The 805-nt window shown below is 67.6% G+C and overlaps 1 protein-coding gene across 1 annotated transcript in view; it reads right to left on the reverse strand.

Moving 5' to 3' along the window:
• DTX1 (deltex 1, E3 ubiquitin ligase) overlaps positions 1-805 on the reverse strand; it is an 11,703-nt gene that overhangs the window by 2,425 nt on the left and 8,473 nt on the right. The window contains exons 6-8 of the mRNA XM_009886089.1: positions 549-755; positions 271-432; positions 87-176 (exon numbers count right to left, since the gene is read on the reverse strand). Coding sequence (XP_009884391.1) covers positions 87-176; positions 271-432; positions 549-755 — 459 coding nt within the window. The remainder of the gene's footprint in view (positions 1-86; positions 177-270; positions 433-548; positions 756-805) is intronic.

Below are 805 nucleotides of genomic sequence, written 5' to 3' on the forward strand. Positions count from 1 at the left end.
ATTTCACTGCACTTCCATCCCATCCCATCCCATCCCATCCCATCCCATCCCATCCCACCCCACCCAGTGCCATGGGGGACGCTCACCTTCCTGCCCTTCTCGTTGTCGGGCAGGTAGCAGTGCCGGGGGAAGCCGCGTGCCGTGAACTTCTTGCCGGGATTGGGGTGCTCCGGGCCCTGGGTGGGAGGCCGTTGGGGTGAGTGGGTGGCAGAGGGTGGGGACACCCAGCCCAGTGGGGATCCCGGAGTGGGGCAAGCGCAGGTTCCTCACCTGGATGCCGGTGGGGATGTCGTAGACGATCCGGATGGTTTTGGAGTCGGTGTAACCCGGGAGGGAGTGGGGGATGAGGTGAAACTCCATCTTCCCGGGGGGCTGCGTGCCCGTCTTCTCCCCATAGATGGCCTTACAGGTGGGGCACTGCAGGCTGCCGTCCTGCGCGGGCACCCGGGCGGGCGTCAGGGATGGCACCCACCCCACGGCACCCACCCACGGGGACGGGTGACCGTGGGGACCATCTCCCCGAGGCGGTGGGGGTGGTCCCAGCTCACCTTGTTGCCGTTGTTGTACATGGCCAGGAGACAGAGGAGGTGGTACATGTGCCCGCACTTGCCCAACTTGCCCACCAGCTCCGGCTTGATGCCCCTGTGGCTGAGGACTCCCTCGTAGCCGGAGGAGGTGACCAACCGCTCCATGCAGATGGTGCAATCCTGCCGGGCACGGGTTGATGGGTGCGATGGGGAGGTCACCCCCCGGCTCTCTGCCCGCCACCGGGGGCTGCCCGTCCCCTGCCCGCCCCCCGCGAGCC

The sequence above is a fragment of the Charadrius vociferus genome, unplaced genomic scaffold (genome assembly GCF_000708025.1).
Source record: "Charadrius vociferus isolate BGI_N301 unplaced genomic scaffold, ASM70802v2 scaffold1315, whole genome shotgun sequence".
NCBI lineage: Eukaryota > Metazoa > Chordata > Aves > Charadriiformes > Charadriidae > Charadrius > Charadrius vociferus.